The sequence below is a fragment of the Saccopteryx bilineata genome, chromosome 7, assembly GCF_036850765.1.
Source record: "Saccopteryx bilineata isolate mSacBil1 chromosome 7, mSacBil1_pri_phased_curated, whole genome shotgun sequence".
Lineage (NCBI taxonomy): Eukaryota > Metazoa > Chordata > Mammalia > Chiroptera > Emballonuridae > Saccopteryx > Saccopteryx bilineata.
The window spans coordinates 43813867-43831469 of NC_089496.1; the positions used below are offsets into that span (position 1 = coordinate 43813867).

General features: G+C 50.9%; 1 protein-coding gene and 1 non-coding gene across 2 annotated transcripts in view; one reads left to right on the top strand and one right to left on the bottom strand.

Annotated features, from left to right (window-relative positions):
• Positions 1 to 223: 223 nt before the first annotated feature.
• The window catches only part of NFE2L3 (NFE2 like bZIP transcription factor 3), a 40276-nt gene continuing 22896 nt past the window's right edge, over positions 224 to 17603 (top strand). The window contains exon 1 of the mRNA XM_066239484.1: positions 224 to 1102. Within this exon, the coding sequence (XP_066095581.1) occupies positions 515 to 1102 (588 nt within the window). The 5' untranslated portion in view covers positions 224 to 514. The remainder of the gene's footprint in view (positions 1103 to 17603) is intronic.
• LOC136311416 (small Cajal body-specific RNA 11) lies at positions 7339 to 7476 on the bottom strand. Its single transcript, XR_010726802.1, has one exon. It is a non-coding gene; the product is annotated as a small Cajal body-specific RNA 11 (non-coding RNA).

The following is a 17603-nucleotide window of genomic DNA, read 5'->3' on the forward strand; positions in this document are numbered from 1 at the left end:
CACCCTGCATTCTGCCTCGACCTCCCAGCCTAACAGCACAAGGTCGAGAGCCACCTCTCGCCCACAACTGGTACCAGAAAGCTTTGCTTTCCCCTGAAATAAAGAACCTTTGAGCTGGGGAGCCCCGCCCCCGCCCCGCCCTGCGCAGGCCCCTCCCACGGGCGCGGGCCCGGGCGGCCGTGGGCGTGTCCCCAGCGGCTGCTCCCGCGGCCGGGGGCGGGCCTTGGCCGCGGCGCGGTGCTGCGAGGCGGCAGGGCTGGCGGGCTCCTCGCGCAGGTGGCTCCTCCTCCGTCTCTCCTGAGCCCCAGGCCCCCGGCGGACCTGCGAGGGGTCGCCTTTGTGCCGGGCTCCGGTGTCCCGCGACGGCCGCTGCGCGTCCGGGCCCATTGTTTTGCAGCTCCGTCTCTTCCGGGCAGGTGTCGGCGGTGCGCGGGGCCCGCACGTGTCACAGCGGCGGCTGGAGCGCCGGGACCCGAGGGCGCCAGCTGGGGCGTCCCTGGGCGCGCGCCGGGAGATGAAGTACCTGAAGCCATGGTGGTCCGACGGCGGCGGCCTCCTGCACCTCACCGTCCTGCTGAGCTTGGCGGGGCTCCATCTGGACCTGGACCTGGACCTGGACCTGGACCTCTACCTGCTGCTCCCGCCGCCCACCCTCCTCCGGGATGAGCTGCTGCTCGGGGGTGGCCGGACGAGTCCCGCCTACGCGCCCACCCCCTTCCGGGCCCCAGGAGAGTGGGGGCGCTTGGACCATCTGCACCCCAAAGGGCGGGAGCCAGACCCCGTGGCAGAGTCGGAGGGTCAGCTGCTCCGGGAGGTGCGCACGCTGGGGGTCCCCTTTATCCCCCGCACCCGCGTGGATGCGTGGCTGGTGCACAGCGTGGCGGCCGGGGACACCGACGGGACACACGGGCTGCTCGGCGCCGCCGCAGCCTCTTCGGCGGGAGGAGTCGGCGCCAGCGCAGACGGCGGCGGCCAGGCTACGCCAGGGGGTGGCGGGGACCCCCGAGCGGCTCCGAATAGTCCCTTGGCCGCTGCAGAGGAGGAGAAGGCACCCGCGGAACCGACGGCTCAAGTGCCCGACGCCTGCGGACGCGCAAGCGAGGTAACAGCAGAGCCAGGACCCGATCGCGGTGCGGGCTGAGCTGGCCAGGAGTCCTAGAGGGTGTGAGAGACCTGGGGAGGAGGGGGCACACTGCCGACTCTCCACCCTCAGCCCCTGGGTGGTTGTAGGCTCGCGGACGACTCTGCGCCTCTCCTTTTTGTGAATCTGAATGAAGGCTATTAGTGCTGTGGCCGTGGCTTTAAGTTTTGAGAAAGTAATGGGTGAAAGTGTACGTTTCATTGTAGGGGACACCTTTCCTGTCTTTGAAGGCTAGTAAGTGTAGTTGGGGAGGGGGAAAGGAATGCTGGTGATGTTCTTGCCCACTGGCTTCTTTCAGTAGTACCTCGTGTACAGAGATGTTTTTTTTCTGGAACTTGTGCCAGGCTTGGAGGATCCAAAAGAGGCCTTGGCCTCCGTGAGGACGCATGTTTCTCTTTAAGAACCACGCTCCTGGCCTGACCCGATGGCCCCCGCCCGGATTTTTAACCTATTTGCAGTCGTTCGTTTTTGCTGCTTCCCTGGATGAAGGAACAGTGGCCAGTGTCCAAGCCGAGGCCAGCAGGCAGGCAGACCACCCCACTGTGACCAGTCTTTCTTCGTGGTAACAATGCACCTCCCTCCTCGAACAGGTGTAATCGCTTATTAACATAAAACAGGAACCCCGACAGTCACCTAGTGACTAACAATTTCCTTTTCGTTTATAGGTTCAACCCCTTTGGCTTAACTTTTTTTTGAAACAAAGTTCACCAAGATCTACTGATTGAAGTATCTTGTGTGGCTCCCAACTGCCCCTTCCCGTCTAAGAACACTTAAAACCAATTTCTACGAAACCACCTTATCCAAAGTTCCTTCAAAGGGACCTTTTTAATTCTTTCTTGGCCCAAACCTTAGTGTTAACAATTACTATTGATCAATAAGTGTTCCTTGGACGTTGTTTTTTTGGAGTGCAACCTTACGCAAAGTGGGAATTGGGGCTAGACTGGTTTGTTTGCTGCTCTTCAGAATTGCCGCTTGCGTAGGCAGTCGTCCGACGAGCTTCTCCACCCTCTCCTCGAGGGGTCATTGTGCCCAGTGCTTGGTGATTCACTGTTATGCAGATCTGATGATCCCTTCCCCTTCCTGAGACCGGAACCAATGGAGTAGGGGTTGGTGAGAGTCTTGGTGGGCTCCTGTCTGTTTCCGACAGTGGAAGGTTTTTCCCACCCACTCACCCAATCAGGACCCCTCACCTCAGCCTCTCTACCTCATAACGTGAAGTGTGTGGTGCACAGCTGCCTTTCCCGATTCTGCAAGGCGCAGGGTGAAACCCAATGCTGGGTGCTGTACCAGATGGCAGCCTGCCCCCTCACAGCCGAATGCCAACCGGCTGGCAGGGTGGACAGGGACCTGGAGGGAGGGGAGACAGTTCCCTCTGCAAGGACTTCCCTTCCCCTCCCCTCCCAGCATCACCTGGTTGCTCCCTGTTTGGACTGGCAAGCCTGCCTTGGGGGAGGCTCCTGGGGCCTGGGGAGCCAGACCTGAGTCCTTGAGCCCAGATTTCCTGGGGGAGAGGATGAAGTTCACCTGGGGCCATCTGGCGGTGCCTCCCGGGTGTGCACGTGCTGGACCTCGGTAGCTGTGGGGATGACCTGGTTATATTAGTTCCAGCGGTGATCAGCTGTGGAGCCCCTGACAGTTTTCATAGCCAACTCCCCTTTATTGGTAATGCCTTTTTCCCACCTGCCTTGTCCACAGGCTGGGCAGCCTTAGATCCCATTTGTACTTAAGGAGAATGGAGGCCCAGCGAGGGTCGGGGATTCGGCTAAAGCCACACAGCGTTAGTGCCAGACTCCCGAACCGGCACATTAATTACACACCTGCACTGTACTCAGGTTCTCCAGACCAGGGGTCCCCAAACTACGGCCCACGGGCCGCATGCGGCCCCCTGAGGCCATTTATCCGGCCCCCACCGCACTCCCGGAAGGGGCACCTCTTTCATTGGTGGTCAGTGAGAGGAGCATAGTTCCCATTGAAATACTGGTCAGGCCTGACCTATGGTGGCGCAGTGGATAAAGCGTCGATCTGGAAATGCTGAGGTTGCCGGTTCGAAATCCTGGGCTTGCCTGGTCAAGGCACATATGGGAGTTAATGCTTCCAGCTCCTTCCCCCCTTCTCTCTCTCTCTAAAACGAAAAAAAAAAAAAAAAAAAAAAAAATACTGGTCAGTTTGTTGATTTAAATTTACTTGTTCTTTATTTAAAATATTGTATTTGTTCCCGTTCTGTTTTTTTTTTTACTTTAAAATAAGATATGTGCAGTGTGCATAGGGATTTGTTCATAGTTTTCTTTATAGTCCGGCCCTCCACCGGTTTGAGGGACAGTGAACTGGCCCCCTGTGTAAAAAGTTTGGGGACTCCTGCTCTAGACAAACCTGCTGGAATAAGGTGACACCCCCTGCCCCACTGCTGACAAGTCCACCGTTCTTCAGTGTGGATTGACTTATTTTAGTGAGGAAGGGAGAGAGAGAGAGAGACATCGATTTGTTGTTCCCCTTGTTTATGCATTCATTGGTTAACTCTTGTATGTGCCCTGACCTGGGATCGAACCTGCCAACGTTGGCGTATTGGGACGGCACTCTAACCAACTGAGCTACCCGGCAGGGCCAATGCTAGATTGACTTTTAAGAGCAGATTAGCCTGACCTGTGGTGGCGCAGTGGATAAAGTGTTGACCTGGAATCACTGAGGTTGCCGGTTCGAAACCCTGGGCTTGCCTGGTCAAGGCACATATGGGAGTTGATGCTTCCTGCTCCTCCTTTCTGTCTGTCTGTCTGTCTGTCTCTCTTTCTCTCCTCTCTAAAAAAAATGAATAAAAAAAAAAAGAGCAGATTATGCTGAGGTTCCAGTTTGAGGCCATGAGTCTGGGAGAAAACTGGCTGGGAAGACGACACCAGGTTCTGCAGTCTGCACACCTGGGTTTAGGGGCATCCCTTTTCTCGTGCAGGTCACTCGGGGTCTCAGGGTTTTGTCAGTGGGAGAGCAACGCTTACCTTGGGGGTATTGTGCCAGTTCAGTGGGAACAGCATGTGTGAAGTGCCAGCCCAGTGCCAGAATGTAATTGGTGTTCTCTTATTTCACCTCCACCGTCAACCGGCCCTCCTGGACCTGTCCCCACTCACTTTATTTCCTCTTGTCTGATTTGTCTGTATGTCTGGCTTGGTTGTTTGTTTGTCAGAGGGTGGGGTGTGTTAGAGCCAGACTGCCTGGTTTTGAATCCCAGCTCTACCACTTAGAGCTCTGTGACCAGTTGCTTAACCCAGCTGCATTCTCCTCACCTGCACATTGGGAATAATAAGGTATCTACCACATAGGGTTGTTGTGAGAGACAATTCATTCCACACAACATGCTTGGAACTGTGCCTGTCACATCTTAAGTGCTTTAATAACTGTTAGTTACTGTTGACTTAAAGAGAGGGGAGTGCTTTGCTCCATAGACCATCAAGGTTTGTTGTTTTTAAATAGATCATTCTGGTGGCTTACATTTGAGTTGTAGGAAACTCTGGTTTTATAGTACAATCTTTCATAATTTTTGCACATGTGCAAAAATATTCTGGAGTAGGGGATTTTCCAAGTATCAAAGAAGTGCTGCTTTGCTTTCACTTCTAAGGGGGACTAATCACTGTCTGAAAACAGAATCCGGAATTCCCCAGGGCAGCCCTGCTTACCGTCGCGACCACAGCCATCCACTCACACCCGACCCCGCTCGCGTTCTTCAAGGGAACGTGTGGGTGAGACAAAGAAATGAGCGGTTTTTGCAGAATTGAACGTGTGAGCATATTTGAAGACGGCGGTGACTGCTCCCAGCCAGCTTCAGGATTTCAGGAAGCTGTTGCCACTTTGAAACCGAGAGGGCTGTGGTCATCTTGATGTGGTTTCATGCCCTGGGAAAGGCGCCCTGTGCTGGGTGCAGGGTCCCGCAATGCCTCTCGGTTGACTGCTCATCGGACTGTGTTTCGTTGGGTCACAGGAAGAATCTGATACGGTCAGTCTTTGCTTTTAAGAGAAAAGAGAAGAGAAAGGTCCTTGACCCTTAAAGTAAAAATTGGGGTGTTTTTTTTTCCTTTCAAAATCAAAGATAGTTCCTGATGCCTAAGCAATTGCAGATAGAGAATATTTCAAACACTTGCCTGTTTTTAAATCACAAGTAGGGTATAGTGATAGTCCAGTGATTACCTACATTGCGGTACGACAGAGGTTCCCCGAAGGCTCTTCGTTTTGCTTACTGAACTAAAGACTACCCTGTGCCTGTATGGGAAGGGATGACACAGGTCACAGTGCTAGCGTCCTAGGACTACCATTACAACGTACTTCAAACTGGGTGGCTTAAACAATAGGAATGTATTGTCTCCCGGATGCACGTGTCACAGGGGGGCTTCCGGGGCTGTGAGGGGGAGTCTGCCCCAGGCCCTGGCCTGTAGCTCGCCTGTGCTCTGTCACCCCTCGGCCGTCCTTGCCTCCACCTTCCCGTGTTGTTCTTGTGTACAAGTCATGTTGGATTAGGGGCCCACCCAATTCATCTTTACTAATTACATCTACGATGCTGCAGTTTCCAAATAGGGTCACATTCTGAGGGACTGAGGGTTATGACTTCAACGTGGATCTTGAGGGCTACAATTCTGTTTGTTACACAGTCACCATCTCCCTTTTTCTGGCAACTCTTGCATGTTCAGCTTGCTTAGCAAGTGGGCTTCAGCTGTTACAAACTAAGCTGTTTCTGGCCCTGGTCCGTTAGTTCAGTCAGTCAGAGACTTGTCCCGAAACATCAAGGTTACGAGTTCGTTCCCCGGTCCGGACATAAGGGAACAAACAATGAACCAATGAATGCACAACTAAGTGGAACAAGTGAATGCCTCTCTCTCCCCCTTCCTCTTCTCTCTGTCTCTCTAAAATCAATAATATAAAAAACCAAGCTGTTTCTGGAAGTAGCCTGTCTGTGTAGGGTCGTTTGCAGCAGGATTTGGGATATGCTCACGAGCACATCCAGCTGCTTTGCTGCCTGGACGGGCAGCAGCCCTGAGGAACTTGATTACAGACTTTGTCCAGTCTGTCCTTCACCTCAGTTGGTAGGTCACAGACATGCCGTCTCTGCGATGTCCCTTGTATCATTCTCTTCAGTCCCCGTTTCTCAGCTCCCCGAGACCTCAGAGCGCAGGGCCCCGGCCCGGACTCAGGCAGGTCCCTTGTATCATTCTCTTCAGTCCCCGTTTCTCAGCTCCCCGAGACCTCAGAGCGCAGGGCCCCGGCCCGGACTCAGGCAGGTCCCTTGTATCATTCTCTTCAGTCCCCGTTTCTCAGCTCCCCGAGACCTCAGGGCGCAGGGCCCCGGCCCGGACTCAGGCAGGTCCCTTGTATCATTCTCTTCAGTCCCCGTTTCTCAGCTCCCCGAGACCTCAGAGCGCAGGGCCCCGGCCCGGACTCAGGCAGGTCCCTTGTATCATTCTCTTCAGTCCCCGTTTCTCAGCTCCCCGAGACCTCAGGGCGCAGGGCCCCGGCCCGGACTCAGGCAGGTCTGGTGCTCTGGGCTGGACTCACACCAGCTGGGGCTCTGTCCCTGATGGTGGTGTGATCTGAGGCACACTTCTTCACCTCTCCATGCCTTGGTTCCCTGTCTGTAACGGGATGGAAGGGTACCTCGGGGAGTTGTGAGGACTGAGGGAGCTCGTGCAAGTTCAGCAGGGCTGGTACATACATGATGAGCAGCAGTAATGTTGTCCGCTGCGATTAATCCTGCCCCCGGGCTCTGGAATGCCCCGTCCCCAGTTTATTTCTGTCCGGTCTGCTGCCAGGTGCACGTGTCCAAAGCACGCCTCGGTTCTCTCCGTTTTCATCTGGGGAGCCTCGACTAGCATCCACCAAGTTGATATTTTGTCATTCGAGGCTCCTCATGTGGCCGATGTGACCCAACTCCCTAACTGCCCAAGCTGAGCTCATCTCCCATGATCCTCTTCCTGTGGCCTGTGTTCCAGCTAAACCTCTCTCCTTCCTGGCTCCCAACCAGCCCCGCTCTCCTGCGGCTCCCTCTGTTGCCCCTGCCCAGAGGCCCCTTTTCCTCCCTCCCAAGGCTTTTACTCTTCTTTTCTCAGACTCATCTCCACCACCACCTCATCTAAAGCATTTCCTGTTCTTCCCTTCGAACTTTAATACATGTGTAATAGTTCTTTTATGGGGCTTGACATTGTCTGTCCTCCCCCCCATCTTAAATTGTCCTCTTGTGCCTTTAAGAGCCAGCCCTACCCCAAGGACAGCCCTCCTGAACTGAGAGGAGATCTCCCTGTGTTCTGCCAGACCCCCCTGTTGGAACTAAGCACAGGGGACCAGACAGGGCTAGGCCAGGACAAGTGGCACTCTCTACTTTGACCCGCAGTATCTTGAGTGTGGAAACTGGGTCTTCACTTGAACCCGCAAGCGGCACCGAGATCGGGGTGAGGATTGCGGGCCGGTTCTGCCAGCGTCAGTTGAGCACTTCTCATTCTTCCCTCTAAGTTGGCTTCATGCTATTAACTTGAATGTGTCAGTGGGTCCCCCATGGCCAGAGTCCAACTGGAAAGTAGGTCGTATCCGAATCCTTATGATGGGCCATCTGACCAGCTAATGCCAATTTGAGTGGATGGGGGCAGCAGAAAGCAGACTTTCAGGTTGGCATTCTGATTAATCAGGTGGTGAAACAGGATTGCCCAAAGTTACACAGCAAGTCAGCAACCTTGCCCGGGATAGAACAGGTCACTGTTCTGAAGCCCTGAGTAAACCGTGCCTCCCACCCACGACAGAACGACGCATCGTAAAAACAGGCTTCTCCCGTTCCTGCCAGCCTTTCCCGACGAATAGTTTATTCTCAAAATCTAGTAAAGGATCTACGTTAATATTCAAATACACTGGGGGGGGGGGGGCAGCTGAAGCCGGTGAGGCTCACATACACACCTGGGTTGTTTGGGTTAAATTGCAGGTGGGCAGAGTACAAGCAGTGACATAGAGACCTGACCTGTGGTCACAGTGGTGCGACCTTGTGAGATTGGTTATGACTGAGTATCAGTCAGGGTTCTCCAGAGAACAGACCAGTATAATATAAACACACACACACACACACACACACACAGATGTGACTGGTTTCACGGAACTGGCTGCTGCCGCTATGGAAGCCAACAGGTCCAGACCATGGGTTATCTGGAAACTCAGCAGGCGTGAGGCAGAATCTCTTCTTCCTCAGGGAAGGCGTGAGGCAGTATCTCTTCTTCCTCCCTTTTGCTCTTAAGGCCTGTCCCTGGACTGGATGAGGCTCGAGATCAGAGGTGATCTCCTTGAAGCCACCTGGTTGGCTGTAGCTATCAACCACATCAACAGAATGCCTTCAGAGCAACACCTAGGTTAGTGTTTAATTGAGCAACTGTGTACTGCATGCGGCCCAGCCCCATGCCACATTCAGCCATAAAACGGATCATCACACCATCTCGGCACCATTTCTACCTGAGCAGCCTTTGTGAGCGGGGAAGACTCACCTCTGTCTGGAAGAGTTCTGCTGAGAAGTGACTGGCACTGTGCTGTAAGGGCTGTTACCAGATGCTCAGCAGGCAGTTTGTTCTTCTTGTCCCAGGGCTGTGAGCTGAATCTCCAGGAACCTTCTGTCCCTAAGGGGGGAGGTCATTTGGGAAGTGGTTTAGGAGAGTGGGTACATTCCAAGCTGAGATGCTCCGACTGAAGACGGAACCAGATTGCCAGCTCAGATGCTCGAAGAGCTGTCATGTGAAGGAGGCCTGGGCCTTTTGAGGGGGCAGAGTATTTCAGTGTACATTCCTGAAATTGAAGGACCTTTTTCAATATAACCATGCCATTAGTATACCCGAGTAATTCTTTGGTGTCCTCAAATACCCAGCCAGTACTCAGATCCCCCGGTTATCTCATGAGCAGTTTTCCAGGGATGGCTTGGTGGACTCCTAGTCCGAACAGGACTCATACCTTGCACTGTGGCCAGCTGTTTTGCGTGATAAAGTGCTATTCAGATAGGAGCTTCATTTCTTCGTGTGAAGTCGGCTCTGCCCACCGCTGCCGTCCTCCTCAGTGTGACTTCTGTGTGAAGCAGGTGGGAGCCACTGCAGGTGGTGGTGGTGTGGTCGGGGTTCCGGTCGGAAGCGGCATTGACCCCAGATGGCTCCCACGGAGGGTCTGAATGACTGACTTCTTGCAGGAGTAGACAGGGATGGGGATACCCCAAGACTGCCAACAGGCAGGGGTGGAAAGAGTGTAGTCAGAGCCAAGTGAGGTGAGGAAGGGCGGTTGTCACAGAAAACGAGAGTGCTGCCATGGCCTCCCTTGCTCACCCTCCAGTCTCCTGCCCTCTGCTCCCACTGGGGAAGCCAGCCAGAAAGCCCGCCAGCCAGCAAGGAACAGGACAGTGCCAAAGAGCTGGCTCTGAAGTAGCTCACCAGCTGTGTGACTTCAGGCAAGTGGCCTAGCCTCTCTGTGCCTCACTTTCCTCCTGTAAGAGGAATGCTGTAACAACTTTAAAGGAGATCGTGTATGTGGGGCCTGGCCCACCACAAGTGCTCAGTACATGTGAGCTGTAATTATTACAAACTGCTATTAAAAACCACCCCGGCCGAGCAGGACAGCCTCTCTTTATCTAGCTCCTGGTTTCTCTCTAGACCCAGTGACTCCAGCTTGCCTGCAGCCTAGAGACGGGCCTCAGAATTCTTTGGCCTTCACCCCTTTCCTCTGATGTCATCCTGCTCCTGGGCACCACACAGTCTTTGTCTTTGAAGAGTCGTCCAACCCTAAAGGTCAAAGCAGGTCTCAGTCCTTCCTCCCCCAGACGAATGAATGAAAGGCCCAGCTAAGCCAGCCGGACTCTCACAAAGGGTGTTTTCAGGGTCAGACTCCCATCACACGACTCGCGGCCCAGTACAGTATGAGTGCAGACTTAGAAATCGTGCTGCCAGTTACCAGAACTGAAGAGCTTTAGCAAGAAGAGAAAAGCTTTGCTCCTTTCTCTTCCCCTTCCCTCTCCCTTCATTGACTCAGAAAGGTGAGTTAACCGCTGGGGGACAGGTGTCATAAGTGTACAGCCCTGTGGGAAAGAAAAGGCCCAGAGAGGTGTAATGTTAGACAGAACAGGGTGAGTGTCATGAGAGAAAGCCTAGCGGCCGTGGGAGGGTAGAGACAGTTTTAGCTGAGGGGTCCCTGGATCCCTGTGGAGACTGAGGCGGGTCTCTTCCCAGCAGAGGGGGCCGGCCTGGGTGGGGGGGCTTTCTAGTGGGGGCCAGTTCAGAACTAGTCACTGGATTGTCGGTTATGATTAGATACCCTGGCTCTCAGGTTTATGATGGCTTCCTATGGGAAGTATGGAAGCTTTTCTCTTTCTTTTTTTTTTTTTTAATTGAGTCTCAGCCTCACAGGAGTAAATATCACCTACATACAAATAAAAAGTAACTTAATGATGGGTCTAACTTACCCATTCTTTAAATTAAGAGCATGGACCATAAATCTCCACTTACTTATAAAACACATATACTCTGTATCTCAGAGCTCCACGTGACTGAGTTGAAAAAAAAGGGAAAGAGACCAATTACTGGCTGCCGGGGGTTGGCACCACTTTCTCCTGCCATTCTGACTGAGTTGCCAGCAGGTAGTCATTATGACAAAGCTTCAAAATCAAAAAGAAGCAGAAAAGAGTAGTAGTTGATGTCTATATAAATATGTATAAAGTACTATTTCTCAACTAATTTCTTAAAATGTGAATTAGAAAATATCTTTTCACAGATGAAGAACCTGAGGGTCAAAGTGGCCCACAGTCACACAGCTGGTAGGAATAGGATGGGCCTTTTAACTCGGCAGTTTTTGGACCTTAGAGCCCTCTTAGCCATAAGGCTTTTTTGGGGTTTTACATAATCTGCAAATTATATTCCAGATGTGCTAGGCCACTTTCACTTTTAAGCCAGTAGCCACAGCCACCATCACAGCTGCCTGGCCCATGCAGGTTCACTTTAGATTCAGACAGATGGTAACGAAACAACAGAGCCAAGGACTGGTGGGCCATCATCTTTAATCCTAGCTTGCACCCAGCGGGCAAGAAATACACACAGTGGGAAAACATTTCCCTTTTCATTCAGGGCTCCCAAAGCCACTGACTTATCTGAGTTTCCTAGAATCAAAGGTTTCTAACCTCACCAGCCTTATTCACCTCTGTTCCCCATCTCCTTCTCTCTGCACAAACTCTACACAAACTGGCTTCTCCTTCAGCACTCTGCCATCTTGGCTGCTTCTCCTCTCCTCTACGTGGCCTTTCTCTGCTCTTTCCTCTAATGCTAATCTCAGGAACTGAAAGAGAGCAAGGTCCCAGTCTGCCCCACTTTATAGTGTAGAAACCAAAACCTTTAATTTAATATACAAACAAGGAAGTCTCTGATACAAAGTCACTTATCTGAGGCATAATGGGATTCCTCATGAGAGTGCATCACCCCACATCACGCAATCAGTCAAGAGTGTGGGGAAAAGCTTAGTCTTAAAACTAAGCCTTAGGCCAGGGGTCCCCAAACTTTTTACACAGGGGGGCCAGTTCACTGTCCCTCAGACGGTTGGAGGGCCGGACTATAAAAAAAACTATGGACAAATCCCTATGCACACTGCACATATCTTATTTTAAAGTAAAAAAAAAAAAACAGGAACAAATCCAATATTTAAAATAAAGAACAAGTAAATGTAAATCAACAAACTGACCAGTATTTCAATGAGAACTATGCTCCTCTCACTGACCACCAATGAAAGAGGTGCCCCTTCCAGAAGTGCAGCGGGGGCCGGATAAATGGCCTCAGGGGGCCGCATGCAGCCCGCGGGCCATAGTTTGGGGACCCCTGCCTTAGGCTATAACCACCCTGCCTGCTTACAGCCTGTCCCCCACACCCAATGCAAACTATAAGCGAGCAAACCTATATATCATATTTACAAACTTATTTGACCAACAACTTCTTTTTTAATCACTTGGCTGCTATATTGAACCTACTGGACTATAAAGGTAAAGGTGAAAGTAAAGGAAATACTTAAAAAGCTATTGAAACAAGTGCAAGACAGTGTGGCCTGCAACCAGGTTAAGTATTGGAGGAATTGATAAAGATAATTAGATCTAGCATTTATTTTGAGAGCAGATTTGAAAGGATTTCCTGAAGGGTCTTCCGGTAGAAGTGGTTATCAGAAGGTGACAGTCACTTGGAGGCTTCCCTGAAAGAAACTAAGACCTTCAGCCAGGGAGACAATGTCCATGGGTCAGAAAGAGAAAAACATTTAACGTGACCTCATTTCTTCCTCATCTCTCTGAATTTCAATTACAACTTACTGTCATTTTAATTCAGTCAGAAGCCGGAAGGCAAAGGAGTGCTCATCCTGTAGATAGATCCGTCTTCAGGAACAACGAGGAGGGTGAAGAAAGGTGAAAAATGGAACTTGGAGGTCAGAGGAAAAATATCTAGCACAACAAATGGCGGCAGGCTGTGGGACCTGGGCTTACTAAGGGCAGAAGTTAAAATACGAGGACGGTTTAGTGAACAGATTATAAAATCTCTAGATATCAGGCTCTGGAAGGGTCAAAGAACTACGGAATTATGTTCGAAGAAATACGGCCAAAATGCCAAAAGTTATATCAAAATGAAATAGTAAAAATATATTTACTTCAAATGTGGACGAAAAAGCGTTTTTTAATAAATCAAGATGTGACCACGAACTGAACCTGACAAGGTCAGGGAAAGCCTACACCATGGCTGTAAGGCCAGTAGCCACGGCCACCATCACAGCCGCCTGGCCCATGCAGGTTCACATTGGATTCGGACAGTTGGTAAAGAAACAACGGAGCCAAGAACTGGTGGGCCATTACCTTTAATCTTAGCTTGCACCTGGCGGGCAAGTATAAACACACACGGGGCTCCAAAACCCACTCATTCAGTGCTCACAAAGCTGCTGACTTATCTGAGTTTCCTAGAATCAAAGGTCTCTAGCTTACCAGACTTATTCACCTCTGTTCCCCATCTTCGCTTTGCATAAACTCTGCACAAACTGGCTTCTCTCTCAGCACTCCACCATCTTGGCTGCTTTTCCTGACCTCCTCCACGTGGCCCTGCTCTGCTCTCTCCTCTAATGCTCACCTCAGGAACCGAGAGAGCAAGCTCCTGGTCTGCCCCACTTTATAGTGCAGAAATCAAAACCTTTAATCTCATATACAAAATAGGGAAGTCTCTAATACAACTATCTGAGGCATGATGGGATTGCACCACCCCACATCAAAAAGGGTGGGAAAGGCTTAGTCCTAAAACCAAGCCCCAGGCTACAAGGATCCTGCCTGCCCACAGCCCGCCCCCAACACACATTAGTATCACTTGGGCAACCGGCTTCCACGTGGGCAGCACCATCTTTCACAAAGTGAGCATAATATATTTTATCTGCCAAACAATGGCCTTGCAAACTCAGGGAACTAAGGTAAACATAGGATGGTCTAAATCAGTGGTAGTCAACCTGGTCCCTACGGCCCAATAGTGGGCGTTCCAGCTTTCATGGTGGGCGGTAGTGGAGCAACCAAAGTATAAATAAAAATATAGATTTAACTATAGTAAGTTATTTTATAAAGATTTATTCTGCCAAACTTAGCAAAAATCCGACATAAAGTACTTGGTAAGTAATTATTATTATATACTTTAACTTGCTGTAACTCTACTTTATAAATCACCATTACTGTAGAACCCATGGGCAGTTAGAAAATATTACTACTAACAGAGATACAAAAGTGGGCGGTAGGTATAAAAAGGTTGACTACCCCTGGTCTAAATCAAACCTTTCTAACTAAAAGCAGTGTATAGTATGTAGTCATGTCCTAGGGAGTTATTCTCTACGTATCTGCCTGAAGGTTAACGTTTGCTTTGAAGCCTGTCTGTTGCCTTTTGCATATGCAATAATGATAACTTGCCTTCAAGGTGTGGGGGCAAGCTTCTTTCTCTGCCCCCTCACGGCAGGCATCCTACCAGAGCAGGAACCAACAAACCCTTTCATTGTTAGTATCAGGTTAATTCATTTTCACTTTCTAAAGGGAGTATTATAATATTGAGTCCTCCTCCACCTGTCCCTGCCTTGAGATTCTGGTCTCTCCCAGCCGGCACAAATTGGGTTCCCTGGAAAGGGGTCTCTGAGACTCAGTTGAGTGTGCAAATGTTTATAAGGAGTAGCTTTGGCAACTACAGCTGTGGAGGGGAGGCGGAGAGCAAGTTGGACCAGAAGCAGAAGTCAGGCTGGAATGCGGGCTAATGAAACCAAGAGCTTTAGGGCAAAAGTGGCTACATTGCAGTTGTCCCTCACCAAGCCACGATGGCCAGGCTTTTATGCCCTCCCTCCCCAGTGGTGGGTGCCCTAGGATGGGTGTGACCTTACATGAGGGAGCTCTCCGCAGTTGAGGCATCCTGTAAAGGCACAGCCTGAGGTGGTCTGCCCACAGGTCCCCTGCAGCTGCCACAAGCCCTTCCTTGAAGGGGACCCAGGCTGCACAGCTCCTCGGACATCACGCCAACCTGGGGGAAATTCTTCTCTTTCATCACTTGTAGCGCACGTTTCTATCAGCTTTATCATAACAGGTGTAAGGCCAGGAGCCGCCATCGTGGCCATTCACATGCAGGTTCCCATTGGATTTGGGCAGACGGCAAAGAAACGGTGGAGTCGGAGGATGGTGGGCCATTCTGTGTATTTGTGTCTCACCAAGACAGGCAAACAACAAGAGAAGACAAGGGAAAAAGCAGAAAACCTGCTTTTCCCATGAAGGGAAAGGGACCAGGGAGGCCCCTGCAAGGGTGATAGCAGGAACCGAAAGAGAGAGCAAGCTCCCGGTCTGCCCCACTTTATAGTATAGAAACCAAAACCTTTTAATCCAATATACAAACAAGGAAGTCTCTGATACAAAGTCACTTATCTGAGGCATAATGGGATTCCTCATAAGAGTGCACCACCCCACATCATGCAGTCAGTCAAGGGTGTGGGGAGAAATTTAGTCTTAAAACTAAGCCTCAGGCTATAATGACCCGGCCTGTACCCCACACACAATGCAAACTATAAGCGAGCAAACATATATATCAATTTACAAACTTATTTGACCAACAACGGGCTTACAGCCAACGATAGTTGAGTGACTAAGTACTAGCTAAGAAGATCTTGACTACGTAAGGCTCTGCAAGTTTAAGTATCTCTCCTCCAGGTCTGTGGAGTTCGGCTAACACCACTTTCAGTCTGCCATCAAGGTTCTTTTTTTTTTTTTTACAGAGAGAGTCAGAGAGAGGGATAGATAGGGACAGACAGACAGGAACAGAGAGAGATGAGAAGCATCAATCATTAGTTTTTCGTTGTGACACCTTAGTTGTTCATTGATTGCTTTCCCATATGTGCCTTGACCATGGGGCTACAGCAGACCGAGTAACCCCTTGCTCGAGCCAGCAACCTTGGGTTCAAGTTGGTGAGCTTTGCTCAAACTGCCAGATGAGCCTGCACTCAAGCTGGCGACCTCGGGGTCTCGAACCTGGGTCCTCCGCATCCCAGTCCGACGCTCTAGCCACTGCGCCACCACCTGGTCAGGCTCAAGGTTCTTGATTGTCATGCAGTCTCCTCTTTCCCCTGTGGCCTCATAGATAGGGTGACCGTTTGGGACAGTCTCGGTGTAGGCCTATTGTCCAGCCTAATTGTTCAGAGCACCTTCTTACCCTCTCAGACCAGTTCCGTAGCTGTTTACTCGCAGACCGCTGGAGCCTTGGAACTGGAATGGGCCCTTTCAGGAAACTTGGTGTTCAACACCTAAGCCACCGGCCCCAGGTCTCACCTTCCCTATCTCCTGCCCCTCTCCGCGGGGCCAAGGAGATAAAGGAAAGGAAGGCAGGCGGCAGAGCTCAAATCCCTGCCCTGCCCAGGACTTTGCCCTCACACCTCCGTCTTCGAGAGTACGCGGGCGTCCTCTTCTGCTGAGAATCTGTCCCCCACTTCGGTCTAGAGCCCCGCACCTACTTGTCTTCACAGTCACACTAATGGGCTGTGTAGTCCTAGCCTTCTAGTTAGCGAAATATTAAGAAATAAGCCCAGAGTAGGTGGGGTGTGAGGGAATGGATATGCCACTGAAGACAATGGAAATCAGAACAGCTTTTCTAGAGGGCCTTCTGCCAGCCCCTGCAAAGAAGTTGGACACATTGCCGGCATAGTTTCTTTTAAAAACAAAACAGAACGAGAAACTCCTGCTGCCTGGAGAATTCTTTCAAACTTTCCAGTAAGGGATTGTTACATAAAGCTTTCCAATTCTTTTTGCAAAACCAGCATGGTAGTGATTCCAAGACACCTTAAAAAAAATAAATCAAAGAAATCCAGGAATTACTCTTATTGCATATTCATGCAAAATATAGCAAGGCATATAAAATATATAGCTGCAGAAAGCACTTTTTTATGTTTATGTTAGTTAGCCATTGATAACAAATTGTCCCAAAACTTAATAGCTAAATATAATCAGAATTTATTGCCCCACAGTATCTGTTCTAATCAAGATGTTAGATGGGTTACATTTGTCAGAAGGCTTGATTGGAGTTGTAGGATCCACTTCCAGAATGGATCACTTGACATGGCTGTTGGCAGGAGGATCTGTCCACAGAGAATTTGAATGTTGTCCTTACACCATGAGCACTAGCTTTCACCAGAACAAGAGATCAGAGAGGGCAGGGAGGAAACCACAGTGCTATGCCAGCAAGTTTGTTTTTTTTTTAAGGAGACAGAGACAGAGACAGGAAGGGGGAGAGAGAGAGAGGCATCAACTCATAGTTGCTTCACTTTAGTTGTTCATTGATTGCTGCTTACACATGCCTTGACCCAGGTTGGGGGGGGGGCACTCGAGCCAAGCCAGTGACCCCTTGCTCAAGACAGTGACCTTGGGATCTTGATGATCCAGTGCTCAAGCTGGCAACCTTAGGGTTTTGAACCGAGGACCTCAGTATCCTAGGTCAACACTGTATCCACTGCGACACCACTGGTCAGACTACACCAGTGATTTTTAACCTTTTTCATCTCCTGGCACACCTAAACTAATGGCTAAAATTCTATGGCACACCAAAAATAAATATATAAGAGCCGTCGGCCTAGCGTGTGGAGGACCCGGGTTCGATTCCCGGCCAGGGCACACAGGAGAAGCGCCCATTTGCTTCTCCACCCCTCCGCCACGCTTTCCTCTGTCTCTCTCTTCCCCTCCCGCAGCCAAGGCTCCATTGGAGCAAAGATGGCCCGGGCGCTGGGGATGGCTCTGTGGCCTCTGCCCCAGGCGCTAGAGTGGCTCTGGTCGCAACATGGCGACGCCCAGGATGGGCAGAGCATCGCCCCCTGGTGGGCAGAGCTTCGCCCCTGGTGGGCGTGCCAGGTGGATCCTGGTCGGGCGCATGCGGGAGTCTGTCTGACTGTCTCTCCCCGTTTCCAGCTTCAGAAAAATGAA